We start from the raw sequence: 17,415 nt of genomic DNA, 5'->3' as shown, positions 1-17,415 counted from the left end.
ATGCACATGTGGATGTACTTTCTCTTCATGATTAACCATGGAGGAAGGTTGTAGACAAACAAGATCACTGGCCATGTGCTGTGCTTGTTGTTCATGTTTCTGAAAGGATTTATCCCGTCAGTGCTGAGACCGAGCCTCAGGTTTCTGGGCTCTGCCCCGAAATCCGAAAATGCCGTGTCGAAGTTCCTCCACCGAGTCCCATCGGCAGGATGTCAGCCACCGGAAGGGTGGCCAAGTGGAGAATGGAGTTGTCGGAGTTTGATCTGCACTTCACCAACACCAAGAGCATCAAGAGCGCGGCTTTGGCGGATTTCGTCGTGGAGTGGACCTCGACCGGCGTGGAGGAAGAGGAGCCAGGGACCAGCCTGCCCGGCAAGCTGGACGAGGGCCCCTGGGTCCTGTACTTCGACGGCGTGTTCAGCCTGCAGGGGGTTTGCGCCGGAGTCATCATCGAGTCGCCCACGGGAGATCAGCTGAAGTTCGCCATCCAGCTCGACTTCCCCAACTCCACCAGCAACACGGCCGAGTATGAAGGGTTGCTCGCCGGGTTGCGGGCGGCGACCGCCTTGGATATCAAGCGCCTGGTTGATCATGGGGTCTCCCAACTCGTGATCAATCAGGTTAACAAGGACTACGACTGCCCGCAGATGGCAGCGTACGAGGACGAAGTCCGCAAGCAGGAACGCAAGTTCAAGGGCTTGTGATTTGAGCACATCAAGCGCAAGGATAACTTCGCGGCTAACGAGCTCTCCAAGTTGGCAGCGGAGCGCCGGAAGGTTCCGGCGGGGGTGTTCTAGCACAGGCAGACCACGCCTTCGGTCGCCCCCAAGCCGGCTGCCGGGGAAGCCCCCCCGGCAACCGAAGGAAACCTCGTGGCAGTGGAGGTCCATGCCGCTAGCGTAGTGACATGCATGAGCCGGGAAATCCGCCTTGGGCGGTGGATATTGCCCACTACCTGAAGGGAGAAGCCCTCCCGGAAGATGAGTTGCCGCGGAGCGTCTAGCCCGGCAAGCCAAGATGTATGCTCTGGTGGACGGGAACCTCTACTAGAGGCGTGCTAACGGAGTGAAGCTCCTCTACGTGCCCCAAGACGAAGGGCGCGCGCTGCTGGAGGAGATACATCGAGGCACGTGCTCACACCATGTGGCCTCCCGGGCTCTTGCCGGCAAGGCGTTCCGGCACGACTTCTACTGGCCTACGACACTGGCTGACGCCGAGCAATTGGTTAGGACGTGCGAGGCATGTCAATTCCACGCGAAAAAGAGCAACCAGCCGGCGCAGGCCTTGCAAGTTATTCCGTCCTCCTGGCCATTCGCGGTCTGGGGGCTGGACATCGTCGGTAAGTTGCCGAGAGCGGTCGGCGGCTACGAGTACTTGCTCGTGGCCATCGACAAGTTCTCCAAGTGGGTGGAAGTGGAGCCAGTGCGGAAGATGACCGCTCAGGCGACCATCAAGTTCTTCAAGGGGATCGTGTGCAAGTTCGGTGTGCCTAACGGGATAATCACCGACAACGGCACACCGTTCACAAGCACCGTGTTCCAAGCCTACTGCGACGACATGGGCACCAAGATCCACTTCGCCTCTGTTGCTCACCCGAGGAGTAACGGGCACGCGGAGCGAGCCAACGCAGAAGTGCCGCGGGGACTCAAGACGGGACCCTTTGACAAGCTCAAAGGCCGCGGGAAGCACTGGGTTGAAGAAGTCCAGCCCGTGCTGTGGTCGATCAGGACCACACCTAGCCGAGCAACGGGCGAAACTCCTTTCGCCCTTGTCTACAGGGCAGAAGCGGTGCTGCCCCTCGAGCTCAAGCATGGATCCCCTCGGGTACGCGCGTATGGCAACCAAAGCCAACATGAGCAGAGGGTTGATGATCTAAACTTCATCGAAGAACTTCGATGCCGGGCTGCTGTGCGAGCTGCACGCTACCAGCAAGGGCTCCGCCGTTACCATGACAGGCGAGTCCGTCCCCCGGAGCTCGAGATCGGAGACCTTGTCTTGCGCCGGATACAAGCAACGAAGGCCGGGAACAAGTTGGCTCCGAAATGGGAGGGGCCCTTCTAGGTAGTGCAGGTGACCAGGCTGGGGGCTGTCTGGCTGGAAACCGAAGAAGGCTTGCCAGTGCAAAATAGTTGGAACCTTGAGCACTTGCGCAAGTTCTACCCGTGAAGCAGCGGAGCCCGACCCACAGGTGATGCTCCGGTAGCATGGCTCTCGAACTAGGGTAGTCGGGCAACCCCCGATTATAAACCGCTAGTTTCCATGAATAAAGATAAGTATTTTCTCCTCAATTTCAAGTTGCCTCGATTATTCGCATGTTTTTTCTCCTACTGTCTCCTGCTTTAGGTGCACAGAAGTGTCTTTCCATCCTTAGTTGTGAGCAGGGGGCTGCCGGAGCCTCGAAAACAAGAAACCCGCTGCCGGATTACTCCGGCACGGGACCATGCCGTTGCCGGGCTCCCCACAACGCGCATCACGCAGGAGCTGCATCCTGGAAAAGAAAGGTGCTCACACCCAAGTTTGGTATCAAACCTTCTGTCCCCGGGGACCGAAGGCAGGAGGGTTACAGGTGCTTTATCCATGTTGCGAATCTTTTTTCGTGTGTTTCGAAAAATTTTGCAGCATCTTGGGCTTGGCGAGAATCTGTCATGCAGGGCAAGGACGGAGTTGCGCGCACTATAATGCTCGTGCGTCGCTCACGGGGTGTGTCATTTAGCGGTGCCGGGTTGTGCGTAGCAACCGCACTTCGAGGTTCTCAACGCACTCCGAGGATCCTGCTGCCGGAGGGAGCCGCCACGTGTGCCGCGGCGACTTGGCGCGCACGGTGGCAGGGCCCGTACCGCACTGCAGAGAGTGTGGCACCACGTGTGCTGTGGTGACTAGGCGCGCGTGGTGGCAGGATTCCTCACCGCGCCTATAAAAGGGCGCGGTGGCCGTGGAGCAGCCCAGAGCGAAGCCAGAAGACGGCTACAAAGGCGAGGGAGGCCACAGAGACGCGATGGTGGTGCATACCATTAACGCTCAGCACCGACGGGTGCACTGCCATCGCATCCTTGTCGCACCTCTCCACCAGGCTACTCCGAGGCGAGGATTGCCGCGGAGACGCTGTGGTGGCGTCGCCACCGGTGCTTGGCGCCGGCGGCGGCCACGCCATAGCGTTCCTGTCGTATCCCTCCAGAGGACGTCTCCAGGGCAAGGGTTGCCGCGGAGACGATGTGGTGGCGCCACCACCGGTGCTTGGCGCCGGCGGCGGCCCCGCCACAGCGTTCCGCTGCATCCCTCAAGCAGGCGGGTCAAGGCGAGGGCCGCTGCGGCGGCGCTCTGGTGGTCCATGCTGTCCGTGCTTAGCACCGAAGGGTGCACTGCCAGAGCGTCCTTGCCACACCCCTCCGGCAGGCATTCCGAGCGTAAAAGAACGAACAGCTAAGTACACGATCTTGGATGCTGAACCCTCCGATGCATTAACGTTGGCTCGCTGGCGTGGCTCGAGCCCTCCGTGTGGCTGGGGTGTTAGAAGGACGCTTGTGGGGCGAGTGCGCTCCTCGTGCGGCTGGCGGGTTCGCCCCATGAGCGCATGCTTGGGAGTGGGTGTCCCGCAAGCGGAGTGGCTCGCCGCTGCCGCTCGACCCCAAGTCGGCACTGCGGGTCTGTCCTGGGTCTCTGGTCCGGTTAAGTGTGTGGCGCACGAGTCCATGGCAACACAAGGCGTAACACACAGAGGCCAGGAGGTCCACCCCGCGAGTCAATCCCGGGAACGAGAAACAAGCACTAAGTAGAACCAAAGAATGAAATTCTTAAAATCAGCAACCGATTACGTGAATGAATAAAGCTTTAACTGTTTGAACGGCGCCAAGCGCTACACTAACAGGAATTAAAGACAAAAACACGAAGGTAAAACGAGGACCAGCAGGGATTTGCGGCTACTAGTTGCCGGCGTCATCCGCTGGGGGCTCTGGCTCCAGCTCGGGCTCCGGCTTCCTCTGCATCCGGTCTACCACCTCGTCGACGAACCTGCTCACTGCCTGGCAGTGGGTGGGGCCGTCCTCGCTATTCGACCAGGCGTCCAGCAGCGTTTCGAAGGGGAAGTCTGGGTGGCGGAGGTGTACCCGGGGGAGGATCGTCCTGGCGATATCCCTGGCGCACGTGGCGATCTCCCGGTCGCAGAACTTGGAGATCCACACGTCGAGCGCCCCGAGCTTCCCCACCATGTCGGAGAAGAGCGGTATCAGCGTGCTGACGTCCGTGCCGTCCACCTGCGCGGCCCGCAGCTCGAATCGCGGAAGCAGGTCGTGCACCGCCTTGGCGATCTCAAGCAGCTTCAGGGTCTCCCTCTAGCGCTGCTCCACCAGCTTGGCATGGTTGCTGCGCGCCAGCGTCACGGCGTGCATGGACTTGCGTAGGAGGTCCGCCTGTCGCGCGATCTCCTTGGCCTTGGCCACCTTGTTCTTGCCTGCCTTGACGAGCTCCTCCCGGGCGGCGGCCAGCTCGGATTCGAGCTGGGCGCTCCACTCTCTGGCGGAGTTGAGCTCCTTCTTCCGCCGTACCGACGCCGCTGCCGCGTCCTCCGCCGCCTTAGCCTGCTCCTCCACCTCGGTCCGCAGCCCCTGGAGTTGGGAGAGGTAGCTGCAAATCAGCTCGCTCTTCTCGTTGAGGTGAGCCTGTGCCGTAGCGAGCACCTCCTCGTACTCCTTCCCGGCCTTCACGTGCGCCTTGGCCCGCGAGTCTAGAGCCTGCCCGTGCTCGGCGCGCTGGGCTTCCAGTTGCCAGTGGAGCTCCGCCTCGGGGATGACCGACACTGCGGCTTCATCTTGGGCCTGACGGGCCACGCGCACCTCCTCCCTCAACCGGGAGAGCTCCTGCGGCTCCTTCTCAAAGGCCTGCCGCACCTCGCCAAGTTGGTCCTTCACGAGCTCATGGCGCTCCCTCACCTGGTTGAAGGAGGTGACGAACGCCAGCTGCTGCTCCTTGATCGTGTCAAGGAGTTGGTGCCCCTGGTCGTAGATGCTTGGGTCCCAGGTGATTGGGTCCCAAGTCGGCCCGGCAAGTATGCCAGAGTCCGGGCCGAAGGCAGCAGCAGATGACGACGAGGCTCCCGCCGCCACTGTTTGGCCGGGGAGGGTGTCATCCGCTTGCGGCGGAGCCTCCTGTTGCTCCCCTGCCGCTGCCTCCTCCACGCCCGCGCCCATGGGTTGCGGGGATGAAGGAGTTGCCGTTTCCCCGACAGGAGGCGCCTCCTGCGGGGTGATTGTGGGATCAGCATCCCCGGCCTGCACGGCCCGGGAGGCGCTGCCGAGCTTCGCCCCGGGAGCGACGGCGGGCGCTGCCACCAGGGATGGAGCGCTCCGGGTGACCGGTTTCGCATGCTCCTGCATGCGAAAGCATGTTGATACTCTTGGATGATTCTCCCTTTTCGGCGCACTTAGTCTCATGGCGGTAGAGGGTCTTCCTGTCGGAAGATTGCTCGCCGGGACCATTATCACACCTTTTGGGCCCGGGATCTTCATAAACAAGAAGTTGTGGTTGACGGTGGCGCAGAGACGGTTTAACGTCGTCCTCCTGAGGATGGCGTTAAAGGAGGCCTCCATGTCCACCACGTCGAAGCGCACGAGCTCGGTTCGATGATTTGTGGCGTCCCCGAAGGTCGTGAGGAGCTCAATTTGTCCGAGCGGCTGAATGGACTTCCCTGGTACGAAAAGCTGGCGAGAGGATAAAGGGATGGCTGCAACGAGCCGTTCTTGTATCCCCCTTGCAGCTCCATCAGCTTCTTCAAAGTGCTCAGATATAGGATGTCAGCGGAGCTTCCGCCATCCACGAGAATCTTTCTGAGCTCACAATTGGACGATCGCCGTTACGAAGAGGACGTCGTCGTGCGGGAAGCGTATCCCCTTGGCATCCTCCTCGATGAAGGTGATTGGCACGCTTGCCCACTTTGGTGGCGCTGGCGGGGTGAAGGTTCACACTACATTAACTTCGCGAGCATACTCCTTGCGTTGCCGCTTCTATCCCCGGCCTGTGGCAGAGCCCCCGAGTATCACTCCGACATGATGCGTGGGTTCCTGAAACGTGAGGTTATCCTCCTCAGGTGCCGGGTCAGCAACGAGGACGTTTGTGGGGCGTGGAGCCTCGGCTGTTTTTTCATCCTTGCGTTGCACTCCTCGGTGCTATGGCTTGCCGAGTAGTGGATGAGGCATCTTCCAGTTCCTCCCTCGGCGGAACGAGGTGGCTTCTTGGGTTGCCAAGTCTTTTGGGATAATGCTTGTCCTTCGACGGCAAAGATTTTTCGGGCTTGGTCGCCAGGGGCCTTTTTCCCACACCTCCTCTTCTTCTTGGAAGATGAAGCAGGCGCATGGGGTTTGTCGGACAAGGGAGTTCCTTCGGAAGCGGTGCCTGGCACGTCCTTCTTGGCAATGTCCCCGTCTTCGCCCCGGGCGTATTCCTGCAAGATCCGATAGAGCTCCTCGGTCGTCCTTGGAGGATTTCGACTTAGGGCCGATTCACTTCTCCTTGGAGAAGGCCTTGCATGCATGCGTCGATCACGGTGGTCGACGGCGGGTTGGCGATTTGGCTTCGGACCTTCGCGAAGCGATGGAAGAAGCTTCGGAGGGATTCCCTCGGCTTTTGTTTCACGGCGTATAGCTCGTGAGTCTGCACGGGTTCTTTGAAGTTTCCTTGAAAGTTGGCGATGAAGACCTCTTGGAGGCGTTCCCACGAGTGCGCGGAGTTCTTCTGCGGGTTATAAAACTAAGTTTGCGCCATTCCGGTGAGCGCGAGCGGAAAGAGGTTGCACATCTCCACAGGACCTCCCCCGGTGGCCCGTATGGCGGTGGAGTAGACATCCAAGAATTGAAGAGGATTTGAGTCCCCGTCGTACGGCCGTATTGTAGGTGGCTTGAACCTTGGCGGAAAAGGCACGTCTTGGATCTCCTGCGTGAGCGGGTTGCAAGTTGGCCGATTCTTTTGGTTCCTTCGGTGGCGAGGTCCTCCCTTGTCGCTTTCGTCGCTAGAGGGGTCGCTTGGAGAATGATCTCGGCGTTTTCTTGTAGGGTCGGAGCGTCGACGGGAATTCCTTTCGCCGCCGGCACGGGCTCCGGATTCCGCCACTTGCTCATTCCCATGTACGCTGGGATCTCGTTCGCCGCGAGGCGCAACTTGAGGTGGTACCCGGTTGCCACCTTGCTCGACCCCGACAAGGTGAGCAAGGGGCGCTTGCGGGGCACTCGCAAAGCGAGGTTGATGTTGAGTGTGTGCGACTTGGAGAGCACCTTGCAGCGGAATCCCCCAATAAGGATGATACCAAGGAGCTCCATGGGCGATCGCGGCGAGCGCCAGTAGAGGTAATCCCAGGTTGGATGGATCGTAGGCCGGGACTACTTGGTTTTCCGGCGCGGATCCTCCCGACGCCACATTCTTTCCTCTTGTAGGTTCCGAGGGCAGGGTCACTACCGGTTGTAGGGAAGGTGGCGCGAAGCCCATCGAGCGAGGCATGCCGAGTTCCGTATCACTTGCGGGGGCCGCAACCGTAGGCAGCTCGCCGATCCTTGCCACTACGTTGGTGAGTGTCGAGGGACCGCCTGTGACGATTTCGAGCACCTCGGTTCCTTCTGGGACGGCCGGCAGCGAAGGGGCGACGGCAACTTCCGTCGTAGCGACCATGCTTGCGGCGACGTCCGGATTGGTGAGGGTTCCTTCTTCCTCGGGAGCCCCCGAGGCACTTGCTTTCTTTGTTTGCAATCATGTAGACTTCGCGGCAAGTTGGAAACCCGATGAAGTAGGCTTCATCGGGGCCATTAAATCTTCAATTGCGACGAGGGTTCCCCACGGTCGGCGCCACTATTGTTGTTCTCGACAACAATTAGAGTTAGGGGTGCCAATGCACGATGGCACGAGTGTGAGTATAAAAGTAGGGCGTGTACGCCGGCCTTATAGCAAAGGTCGCCGTACAATTGGACAAATTGACACGTCGATATTTTTTTAATAGGTTTGGTCGACCTTGCGGGTGCGACCTAGTCCTATGTTAGGAGAGGTTTCGAGGGAATCGTTAGCCAAAGAGTTTCGGGTCGATCGAGGCTCCCCGAATCACTTAGCGAGAGGTCGAAAGGGGCCGCCTCGTACTTGGGCCGAGCGAGGCTTTCCAAGTAGCGAGGTCGAGATACCCTTAGAACTCTAACCCGATTCCCTCTCCTTCGGGCTCGGGCCGAACGAGGCTTCCCGAGATCCCGAAACTAGAGCTCCTCTCAAAGAGACTCTCTAGCCCTGTCTCCTTGAGTTTATTCAAGTGAGAGTGAATGGTACATGCCCCCATGGGGGGTATTTATAGCCTAGGGGTACATGACAAAAAACCATAGCTACCCTTGGGGGAGAGAGAAAAGTGAGGGCAAAATTGTAAAAGTAGCTTCTTGGTCCATAACTTTTGTGTACACCAAGTGAGAGAAGTGGGGCTTGGCCCATGGTCCACCATGGACTAAGGGCCCCTTCTTGCACCTTTCTTGCCCCATACTCAAGCTCAATTTTTCCTTTGACCATGGCACGAGAGGATTGACTTGTTGACTTGTCTTCCCTTGCCACGTAGGATTGACCACGCCACGTTGGCGGCTTGACTTGTGCGGAGAAAAGTTGACCTAGTCGTCGTCACGTAGGATTTACGGCCCGGCCCAAATAAGCGTTTTATTTTAGTACAACAACAAGTAAGGACTTGTTTGGTGTTAGTGTGAACACCCAAAACACTCAAATACCAAAACATTAGTATTTTTTTTAAAAAAACAGTAGTTTGAGAATTGTTTTAATTTGGTATAAAAATGGAGTGTTTTGTTGGGAAAACTAGGGATAATCCCCTCTAAACCCTTCCTACCAAACAACCGTTTGAGTTTGGTAGTGTTTTTCAATTTGGAGTGCTTTATACACTAAAAAACACTCCAAAAACTTTACTACCAAACAAGGCCTAAGTGTGAGAATGAAAAGGCGCCTGATTATGTAAAAATAATGTGTATGTACATGGACGTCCCTAAAATTTAATAGTTTTTTTTTTGAATTTCCTAACTAAGTTGTTTTACTTTTTTTTTCGAATTAAATTGTTTTATTGACAGTTTTCGTCACTAAATCTATCACGATCAAACAATGTTAACTTACGAGTGCAACATAGGACGAGCAATGCATCCATAATATTCGTTGCGCCATCTAGTTAAGTGTGGTGAATCAAAACACATGCAACAATAATTGGCCGATATGCATCCACGTGCTATCTACACCGTGTAGTGTTTGAATATTCGTGTTAGTGTCTTGTTGTGGCATGTACAAGTGGCAAGTCAAGGAAAAAAATCATGCAACGTTGGCACCCAAACTGCTTCAGACCGGTTGAGGGATCTGGTTTCGAGTGTTGATGGATGGAACTTATACGGAAAAATGTTGAGAGACCGTTTGCAAACTTTTCAACAAGTCGAGTAACGAATATATTTTCTCTTGGTATCGGTAAGGCTTAACCGTGCGCTTGCAACTTCCAATTCCAAGCACACGAACGATATTCCGTTATCTGCGAGAATTTTTTTTTTTTGAAAAAGACATGTATCTATTACAAACTTTCATAGAAGTATTTAGAAAGTATCTCACGCATGATGAGAGATCCTAGACCATCGGATGACCGCTATTGTGCCAGAATGAGCCGATGACGCATCGTAGTCGCCGCTACCATACCGGAGCCAGGCTAACATTGTCGATGACAGCAGAAAAGTTCTTGTGCACATGCCCCTAAGGACCAGGGTCACAGTCACGGCATCGAACCATTAAATCTATCTGAAAAACCTAACATCAAATGTCACGGGCACGCACACACGACAACAAATGCTAATAAGCTTGTTGCTCCAAGGAACGACATAAATCTATGCATTGACTGATGCATGGGCGGAGGACGAAAAGAATTCGAGGTCGGGCGAACTCTAAAGCATAGGAACAAATTGACGCAAAAAATTAGAATAGTGTACCCAAATTGATATTTCATACTATGGTTCTAAACATAATCACCGACAATAAAAATATAAACATATTTTAAAAGTAGAACCTACGCATTTTATTACACAAAATTAAGGTGACCTTTTCTTGATTTACCCCATTTTGTGACCTAAAAAAAGTCATTGTATTGTGCAATCCCCTTTTGGGTTTCTGTCTTTCGCTTTCCTTTCCTTCTGTTCATCATGGAAGAACAAACACAAACAATGAAGCATTCCTATCAAACAAGCGTGAGGGACAGACGCAGAAAAGCAGCCTGGGCAATGGCGAGCGCTCATCGTTGCAGGCAGGCACCGAGGCACGCAGCCCCGCCAGGGCAGTCGTGGACTCGCCGACCCTCCCGGTTTACTGGCTCCCGCCGCCGGCCGCCGAGCAGCGCCGCCTGTCTCACCGAGCAACGCCGGCTAACCCTAATTCCACGCCGCCGCCGGAAGCCATTTTCGAGCGGAAGAAAGACAGAGGGAGAGAAAAACTGCGTACGAGGCTACCAAGACTAAGCTGCAAACGAATCGGTATCCCCGTTCCCCAATCGGCCAATCCCCAATCATCATTCCCAGCCCAGGAGGCAGGAAAGAACGTGCCGACGACCCAACAAGGCAACAAGACACAAATCACGTAACTTCCCTCGTTTTTTCTTCCTCAATTAACGCTAGCTACCTGATTAGACTAACGAAGACTTCCTGTATCCGGTTGTTTGGCGAAAATCAAGATATGGCGGGCGCCCTACCTCGCCCTACCGGGAGCTCCGCCCATGGACTGACGAACTTGAAGTGAGTCTAAACCTAGAAGACCATCTTGAGACGTCGAAGCGTCCACCCGTCGAGCGCCACCTCCGTGATGATTAGACCATTTTCCACACGCTTCCCAACGAGCACTACTATCTCACAGTAGACATTTGTCCGTACTATGCTAGCCGCACTTTGTTCAAATATAGTTCATTTTTATTTTTGATCGCACTTTTAGCACTTCAATCGCAGATTTTGCCAATAAAATTGTTCAAATATTTTTGCCAACACGAGTATATTCAACACTTTTAAAATGCCAGAAATATAATTTTGACGCAGTTTGAAATCAAACTGACGCACGAGTAATCTAGCGTAATGTAGTGCGATGCGAAGCAACCTAATCCAGCGTGACGTAGTGCGATGCGAAGCAACCTAATCTAGCGTGACGTAGTGCGATGCGAAGCAACCACCGGAACCAGACCGAGGCGGATCAGAGACCTTTGTTCCTTGCCTGCCATTGTCTCGGCATTGCTGATCGTTGATAAAAGAACACCTATTAAAGCCACCCGCGTCACGTACTACTGACGTACGGCTTTCGTACCGTTCCAATTCCCAAATCTGAAGAGACGGGGATCTGGCGGGAGGGAGAGACTGAATCAAAGCTGCGAGAGGAAAGCGAGGCGACGACCAGTGCATGCGCCTCCTCGATCCCGATTGAAGCATTGATTGTTTTCGAAAATCGATCGGGCGCTCGGTAGTTGAAATCGCACCTCGAAGCCTTACAAATAGTAGTACGGCTTCCGTGCCTCGAGCTTGGGCCGTTCGACGAACCCCACCGCCACCTCCCATGGCCGCCGCCGCCCACCACGACGCCGTCCTACGACGGGCAGACGGCCATGGCGCTCCGCCTCACCAAGGACTCCTCTGCCGCCGCGCGGCCGGCAAGAACGTCGCGTTCTCGCCCGTCTCCATCGACGCCTCGGGCGGCGGGCTCAATAAGGCGTTCCAGGATGTCGCCGCCAAGTCCTACAAGTCTGAGGCACGCACCGTCAGCTTCACCAAGAAGGTCAGTAGATTTAGTCTTAACTAATTTAGTCTTAACTAGAACTCATACTTTGATGTCTTTATGAACTCGAAATTTGTTAATCCGAAAGATCGCACAAGTTGGATCTGGCGACAATGATCAAATAGGTGAGCGTACAGATGTGGACAAATTTTACTCAATCTTGTCCTGTCTAACATGTTATGCATCTTGTTATTTCTTTTGTTGTTTATTGCTGTAAACTTTTTCAACTCTGTTCCTAAGTTCGTCGTAATTACATCTGGGGTTTGCCTTCTTGCTCTAAAAATGGCATAATAATTCTGTTAATATGATTGAATACATCCAGTACTAATTTGCTTTTGAACGATGGTGATATGTGAAGCCCGAGGAAGCAGTGGAGATGATCAACTGCTGGGTTAAGAAGGCCACCAACGGTCTCGTCGAGTGCATCTTCTCCCCCGCCGACACCGACCTGGTGCTTGCCAACGCGGTCTACTTCAAGGGCAAGTGGCTCAATCCGTTCGAATCGCACAACACGCGGGCGGACAAGTTCCACCGGCTCGACGGCAGCCACGTCGAGGCAGATTTCTTGTGGGAGTTCCACTCGATGTACGTCTCGTACATGGACGGGTTCAAGGTCCTCAAGCTCCCCTACCGAAAAGGGCACTGCTCCTCGGATGACGATACGATGTCGACGCGGTCCTCCATGTTCGTCTTCCTTCCAGACAATCGTGATGGCATGGCAACCATGGTGGACGTGATCACCGCGGCGCCGGCTTACCTATACAGCCTCCTGCCCACGGAAACCAAGCCCGTCAGGCTCAAGCTACCCAAGTTCGAGATATCCTTCAACTGGGACGACTTCAGCGGCGACCTCTGTCGCCTGGGGCTCTCACTGCCTTTCTTGCCGAAGGTGGCCGACCTTCGAGGCATGTTCGCCAAGAACGACGGGCGGCCGACGTTCCTAAGCAAGGTTGCGCACAAGGCAGTTGTCAAGGTGAACGAGGAAGGGACCGAGGCGGCGGCGGTGTATGGTGCCCTCTTGGGTGGCGGTGGCCCGCCACCGGACACGGTCGAGTTCGTGGCTGACCATCCTTTCACTTTCCTCATCATGGAGGAGATTTCAGGGGTGATAGTCTTCGCTGGGCACGTCATTGATCCTACCCGCAAGTGATCGACGTGTAGATCGACTCAAGAAACTCGGATGATTAATTAGTGATCATCTATATATTGTGTTGGCTGTTCTGCTATTACTCTAGCTACCTGCATGCGTGCTGTTTTATTTGCGAAATTGAGTATGACTGTCTGCAGAAATCTCATTATTGGATTGCATCAGCTTTGTTAAGATGAACACATGAGCTATTTTTCTACCTTTACCCCTTTTAAGCATTTTTCATCACGTCCTTTGCCTTTTGGTGCTAAGAATTTTACATGTTAGATTCAAAACTGGTACGAATGAACTAACAAAAGTAACTTTTTAATCTCATCATATACTTCTCTATCATCAGTTTATACTAGATAACTTCTATGTTCAGCATCTAGCTTGAGATGCAGATCCTGAACCAAATGGCGACCATGAATCCGATAGATTTTAACTTATTTTAACTACCATGGATTTTTTTTTTATTCCAGTTTTGGAACAAATTAAAGCACCTTAAGATCATAAAAAATGTACTCCATTTTGAGAGAATTATGGGTGGTTTTCTTATTGAGTATGTATTCCATTTTGAGAAAATTATGGAATATGTATTCTACTTACTGGTTCAGAGTGAACAAAACTTCCATCCAAATTGATAGATATCCAACCGAAGTTTTGAGGAAGTTTGACAAAAATCTGTTTTTTCTTTCTTGAATTCATACATTGCCGAAACATTTTGATAGAAATGCAAATGTTTTTTTCCTACTAAAATGACTTCAATTTTGAGAAGGTGCCACTTACTCTGGCCGGTGCGTGTTGAACATTTTACTAGTACAGGATTTTAAGCAGAACAAACATTGATCCACAACTCCACATCATACATTTCCGAAATTAAGATTGTCAGTTTCTGGACGACCATGGAACGTTATTTTCAATATTTTCTTTCCCCAACCTTGAGATTAACTTTTTCAAAAAAATTCTGGGAAATTTAGGAAAGATTTTGGAAAGTTGCATCCAGATTCAAAATCTGGCTTCAAAATGAATAAAATGTTTCTAGTATAGGAGTCTAGTGAAATCTCCAAAGTACTGTGTGGTGACTACAAAACCCTTAAGGCCTTGTTCTTTTGAATCCATCCATGCCCTGATCCTAGGGGAATGGAAGGGATTGTGTTTCATTTTTTCCTCACTCCCTCTCAATCAACTGCCGAAGGAGGCCTAAAGGTTTGTTTGGCACAGGTGGATTACATGGGATTTTGAGAGAATTTTGGGGATTCCAATTCAAAAGTGAAATACAATCCCCAAAATTTCCTAGAAAACCCGTAAATCCATGTATGTGTTGTAAACTGTATCATGTATTCATGTGCAACCAAAAAGTAAGATGATACACAAGATACGCAAAACAAGCCACACACACACTTTCTCACTTTTGCAGAAACATATGCAACCTTGAAAGAGATAAAAATTAAGAAACAAGATGTATGTTAAACACACACACACACTTTCACACTTTTGCAGAAACATCAGCAAGCAAGTACATTTTATATTTTTCGACAGGTACAGCGATTGAAAGAAACTAACATTAATTCCAATAGTTAACCTGCTGTATTTTGCCAAACCCAAAGTACATCGTTGCAAAATCAGTAAACATAGAAAAACTCACTCCTATTTATTGAGAGCCGAGTTCATCATTCTAAGATTGAGCGTAATCCACACCGGAGCCGGAAAGTCGGACCAAAGCTGAGGTGACACAAGTTCCTCCTTGATGCCATTATTCAAGCTGAGAATTCCCATATCACGGCCATTATTCTCGTATCCAATTGTCCAGAAATAACTATCATCAGTAAAGTATGCATGGTTTGCCTTGAGAGCCGGATATTCTACAGCACTGAGACAAAGTGATTGATTATGCCCAAGAAACAGAGCATGGTCACGCAAGCATTTGACTTTCTCACGTTTCCCCCCTGCAGTGTCAATTTCATAAATTTCAAATTTGCCAGTGTTCCAAAACACAATTTCCCCAGGCTCAGGTTCTAACTCATAATCCTCATATGATCTCCAAACTTGCAGAAGACCGCCCCATGGAGCTTGTACAATGTACATGCAGCTGTACGTTATTGCATCAGTCATCCCCAAAACCTTCTTCATCGGGACCGCAGGCCCACTGAGATCATAGACATCAATTTCTCCATCATAGTTCACAGCATACAACTGTCCATCCTTGTAGACGCAGTCCTCGTAGTGTAAGCGTGGCGGCAGCCAGGTCCAACGACTATCATCGCCGACCCTCGCAAACGAGAGCTGACGATGCGGATTGTAGAAGAGCACCGCAATGTAGCGTCCAGCGGCCGTATCTGGAAACACAAAAGCCTTATAGTGAAGCACCTCCCGCAGCTCGTCGAGAGCAACAATTTTGGGGACTGATAAACCTCTTTTGCAGTGTGCCGTGAGTAGAGATACTCGGCGATAGCATCAGAATCATCGTAGATGGGCTTAACCTGCTCGATGGTGATCACTGAAGGGACATCGACCTGTTCGCCGGTAACTGGATTGACGATCTGCATCTCGGATCTCTCGTCGACAGTAACTAGCAAGCCCTGACAGGATCCAATCAGCAACCTGCTGCGGATGGGTGGATCTGGCAGGGTTAGCTTGTAGACCCTCTTCTCTGCTAGGCTATAGAGGCAGGCGACGCTCTCGCCAGCAAGTTCTGAAGTGTAGAGCAGGCATGGCGTCTGCGACTGTTTGGATCTCCCGAGGTCGCGTAGGGTGGTGCTGGCGGAGCGCCAGGAGGGAGAGAGAGCCGGCGCGGACGAGGTCGGGGATCTCGAGCAGGGCGAAGATGTCCATCAAGATGTCCTGCGGCAGCTCCGGCGATACAGCCGCCGTCACGATCGCCATTGTTTTGTGGATCGTACGACCGTGTTCCCGGCGGCGACAATACGGGGAGATTTGACCCACCCACTTCGACCTTTTTGATACGAGAGAGACTTTGCGTGGGCCGCCTGTGGCCCTACGAAGCCCACCGCCAAACCGGACTCTTCTCAAACCATGGTCATTTTCAAAGAATGGAAATAATATTAGGAAGAGTAACTATTAGGAATATTGCAAATCCCTACACCTCTATGCGTGGGAGAATTGATGCCCTTTCCATGCCTCAACGTGTGTCTATCCTGGCCGTTGGTGTCTAGTGACTGCTGTCGTTGGTTCTCTGCAGCGTGTTTAGAGTATCTCCAACACCCATATTTTGAATACCCAAATCCATCATGAACAGGGAGAGAGAAAATATGGGTATCCAAATTGGCATCAACTTTCCCAGCAAACCCAAAACTGGATACCCATATCCACCAATTCATAGAGGCCCCACATGTCATTGAGCTGAGCTGCTTCTTTCCCAAATCAATCCCAAATCCAAGCAACCGAGCGGGGAGCAGGGGCGAGGAGGAGCTCCAAGCGGGGGCGCCGAGGGGGGAGAAGCGGCGAGGAGGAGCAAGGCGGCGGCGGCGCGTCGCGGCGAAGATGGCGGCGGCCGCTGCACCTCGTCGGGGTGGCCGCGGGGTCGGGAGGGGCGTGCAGGGAGGATGGGCATCGGGAGGGGCGTGTGGGGAGGTACAAAGCGGCGAGGCACGGCGGGCGAGGATGGGAGCGGCGGGGGCACGGGCCGCCGGCGGTGCGAGCCCTAGCCGCCGCCGCCGCAGGGCCCGACGCGGGCACGGCTGGGCCGAGGTGAACGCGGGCGGGTGCGTCGAGTGGGGCGGACGAGCTACCGGTCGCGGTGGGCAGGTCGCCGGCGGCCTCCATCTCGCCGGACGGGGCTCGTTTCCAGGCGGCGGACGGCACGGAAGAGCCGGACGGGCTCGTTTCCTTGGCAGTTGGGTTCCCGCGTGCGTGTTTGGTGTTTTGGGTAGCTACCCATATTTTAACGCTCAATACCCATATTTGGGAATCTGGAAATATAGAAATGGCATGATTTTTTATAACGAAATCTGGTCCAATGTCAAGCAGATATGGGGGCAAATCTTGCGCGATCTGAAGGATTGGAAGAATCTGCTGCCTGGGGATGCCCGGGTGGAGATGGATACGCACAGGGCACATCTGCTGGATTGTGCATCTGTTCCGAAGTCCTCTTTTCTTTCTTTTCTCTTTTTTGCGCATAAAAGTCCATTGCCGGCTGGCATAGGGCTAGTGAAGATCGATCGAGGTGCTCAAGCCCACTTGGTTCTCAGTGCCTGCAGATCCATGGGGTAGTTTCTCGTGGAGTGTACCTGCCTACCTGGGTGATCGGTGGGTGCAGAAGCCCTAGTAGTTGGAAAGTGTCTGGCATGTAATTCTGGTAGGAGTATTATTCTACACTCTGTATGAATTAGGCGATGGTGGACGGATGTTGCTTTTGGTTAGGGGTCAAACTTGAAATATATATACACCATAATGTCCAGGCTCTAGGATTTAAAAACATGAATTCAAGTCACATTTGGATATATATTTTCAAGCATTCGGTTGTGGTATGTACCCGACTA

The 17,415-nt window shown here is 53.2% G+C and overlaps 2 protein-coding genes across 2 annotated transcripts; one reads left to right on the top strand and one right to left on the bottom strand.

Moving 5' to 3' along the window:
• The first annotated feature begins 11,327 nt into the window (after positions 1-11,327).
• On the top strand, positions 11,328-13,114 carry LOC100834527 (putative serpin-Z5). Its single transcript, XM_003575884.4, has 2 exons — positions 11,328-11,787; positions 12,146-13,114. Exons 1-2 carry the CDS (start codon positions 11,569-11,571, stop codon positions 12,935-12,937), a joined length of 1,011 nt encoding a protein of 336 aa, XP_003575932.1. The 5' UTR covers positions 11,328-11,568; the 3' UTR covers positions 12,938-13,114.
• Positions 13,115-14,421: 1,307 nt separating this feature from the next.
• Positions 14,422-16,396, bottom strand: LOC100834227 (F-box protein KIB4-like). Its single transcript, XM_010240810.3, is given in 3 exon segments — positions 14,422-15,324; positions 15,327-15,688; positions 15,690-16,396. Coding segments are annotated over 3 exon segments (1,233 nt in total). The 5' UTR covers positions 15,800-16,396; the 3' UTR covers positions 14,422-14,563.
• Positions 16,397-17,415: the final 1,019 nt, after the last annotated feature.

The sequence above is a fragment of the Brachypodium distachyon genome, chromosome 4 (genome assembly GCF_000005505.3).
Source record: "Brachypodium distachyon strain Bd21 chromosome 4, Brachypodium_distachyon_v3.0, whole genome shotgun sequence".
In the NCBI taxonomy this organism is placed as follows: domain Eukaryota; kingdom Viridiplantae; phylum Streptophyta; class Magnoliopsida; order Poales; family Poaceae; genus Brachypodium; species Brachypodium distachyon.
Note: the sequence above shows the minus strand (reverse complement) of the source record. Positions and strands in the feature narration are given on the sequence as shown.

What these genes read in the sequence shown, in the direction of transcription:
- LOC100834527 (XM_003575884.4), top strand. Translation starts at nt 11,569, where the DNA reads ATGGCCGCCGCCGCCCACCACGACGCCGTCCTACGACGGGCAGACGGC. An exon ending in CCGTCAGCTTCACCAAGAAG is followed by an intron (nt 11,788 to 12,145) that starts GTCAGTAGATTT and finishes TGATATGTGAAG; the next exon opens with CCCGAGGAAGCAGTGGAGAT.